Below are 2,796 nucleotides of genomic sequence, written 5' to 3'. Positions count from 1 at the left end.
CTTATAGGAAAAAAATAAATCTTAAATGTAAGTAATTATGGATTCAGAAAACATAATTATCAGATGACTACATCGAGAAATCAGAGTTTCAGATTTAGGGTTCAGGGTATAGGGTTTAACTAAATTATATATTGTACATATTCTATAATATATGTTATTTTTCAGTATGGAAATTTTTTATTTCGTAAATATTATATACATTAGGTTTTATAAATTTATACATTTAATGGTATTACATCTTATGCATTAAAGCTTTTTTTAATTTATAATTTGTACATACTTATAGGTTAGATCTTTTTTACTGTAAATCCTATAATAAAAATGAATTTATGTATTCATTGTTAATTTATATTTTATCGATTATACATTATATAGCAAATTGTGAAATAGGAGAGAATAACAAATGAGTACTATAAATATGTAAAGTGTTTTATGTGTTCATATTATATCCAGTAAAAATAAAATACAGTAAAAAAGAAATTTTATTTGTTGTAATAATCAAATTAGAATAGTAACATATAAATAAAAATTATTTATAATTTATTTCTTCTTGCGAATTAAAATATTATTGTTAATATCAACAATATATAAATAGAACATAATAATCATAATATGGAATTGGGGGAGAACTTTGCGAATTCAGAAAATAATAAAAAATTTTAAGAAGTCTATTAAATTTTTAGCGTGAAAAAGTATAGGTCTACTTCTTTTTATAATATATACAAATAAACCATTATTTATATAAATTATATATATGAAATAAAAATAATAATGTTTTGTATAAAAAAATCTAAAATATTTAATTTAACCTATAGTATCTACGAGTCTTTGGTTTAAAAACATTGTGTATAGATAATATATATTATAACGGTAACATACACTATAATATTATATACATTAATATGAATTACAAATAATTCATTTCTCATTCCTATTGTAAGTATCATTGTATGCTTTGTTAATATATATATATATTTATGTAGTATATAATCTATAAACAAGTGAACATTCATATTTCACTGACAATAATATTATAATAATAACATATCATAAAGATTTATAAAAATAGACATAATGAATAACACAAATTCTTAATTCAAAATAGCACCATATATATTCTTATAAATGTTATTAGAAAATTTTAAATACATTAGCATATACACAGTTAAATATACGTTTTTTTTCATTTTGTTTATATATCACGTTTTAACGTTTGTTAATAATGGGATCTCAGTTAGGGGTATGTTTTTTATATAATGTAAATTGTAATTTACTTTAAGATACGATATTTGTAATTAAATTATTTATATTTTTTTATAAATAAAAATACTTATTTTATCATTTGATTTTTATTCATAGGATGATGAACTTAAAGAATTACCTTCAAAAAAAAAGTATGCTACTTTCCATAATAATGATTTGGATTGTGAGGATGCTTATTTTTACAATCGTGCTGACTTTCCTCTAAAACAGGAACTATGGCTAAATAATGTTTCTAAAGAAATATATAAGGCCTTATGTTATATATATAAAAAGAGTAAAACGGAGGGCTTTAATCGTGATGATTGTGATTACCTATACTATTGGTTAAATGATATAATATATAGAAATATAACATTTCAATTACATTCTATAGGTGTAATAGATGTACTTAATTTTTTACTACAAAGTAATGATGGTCTGAAAATATGTTATAATAATATATATAATGTCGATAAAGATAATTATATGGATATTAAGTTGTTATTTGATTTTTCGAAGGATTATGACACGCTTAAAAATTATTTTAGTAATGGTAATAGGTTTTGTAATAAGGCTTTTCAGAATTATGTGTATGCATATATCATAAAATATAACGAGTTCAAAGACAAGTGTAATAAATCAAACAATAGTGAAGCGACTTGTATTGTTTTTAAAAAATACTTTAAAGATAGAGAAAATGAGAACTTAAGTAACTGGACATGCAATTCAGCAGGAAATACAGAAGGATTGGCATCAAGCGAAAAGAATCATAAAACTCTGGAAGAACTATTTGAACCTGAGGTAGTGCCACGAATAGAATCACAAGAAAATTCACAAGAAGAAACATTTCAAAGAGAAGAACAGGGCGGTCGAAGGGTAGTAGAACATGAAATATCTAAATATCAAGATGGAGAGAAACATATAATTGCAGATCAGGGCCGTTTCACAGGCTCAAAATCTACAAATTCTTATGTCCATATTGGACATTCAGCATTGAGTCCCATTATTGATGATCCAATCAATTCTTCAGAATTTACGGTTTCAAAAGCTATGACCATTGCATCATTAATTATAGGAATTACAGTTTTTTCAATTTTATTTTATAGGGTAATTATTAATCTAAATTATAAAGAAAATGTATTTCATTATATAATATAAATTTTATTAACTTTATATCATGTTTATAAATATGATACAAAAAAAATGTGGTACATATACCATATTTCCTTTAGTTTACCCCATTTGGGTATTGGGTAAAAAAGGTCTTACTAGGAAAATCTAAAAGGAAACGTAATATAATAATGGATAGGAATATAATAGAAAATTATACGATTCCTGAAGATTTAGGTTCACCTAGAAGATTTAATGTAACATACAGTAATATATATTAGTTCTAATTAGAGAACACAAAGTAACTTTTTTGTTATATATATCTGCATTATAAGTATTGTTGTACGTAATTTCAAGTTCAAGGTTTATGAGCTCAGGTTCATGTTTATGTGTCAGGGTTTAGGTTTCACGTTTTATGTGTTTATATTTTTTTGATTTATTTTT

At 23.1% G+C, this 2,796-nt stretch overlaps 1 protein-coding gene across 1 annotated transcript; it reads left to right on the top strand.

Moving 5' to 3' along the window:
• Positions 1-1,222: 1,222 nt before the first annotated feature.
• Positions 1,223-2,633, top strand: PGO_003015 (variable surface protein; the record flags this gene model as incomplete). The annotated part of the gene is made up of 3 exons (XM_028691233.1): positions 1,223-1,258; positions 1,360-2,379; positions 2,475-2,633. 3 exons carry the CDS (start codon positions 1,223-1,225, stop codon positions 2,631-2,633), a joined length of 1,215 nt encoding a protein of 404 aa, XP_028547034.1.
• Between the last annotated feature and the right edge of the window lie 163 nt (positions 2,634-2,796).

This window comes from Plasmodium gonderi (assembly GCF_002157705.1).
Source record: "Plasmodium gonderi DNA, contig: Pgo-contig_350, whole genome shotgun sequence".
NCBI classification, from domain to species: domain Eukaryota; phylum Apicomplexa; class Aconoidasida; order Haemosporida; family Plasmodiidae; genus Plasmodium; species Plasmodium gonderi.
The sequence above is the reverse complement of the archived record's forward strand: the minus strand, read 5'-3'. Positions and strand labels throughout refer to the sequence as shown.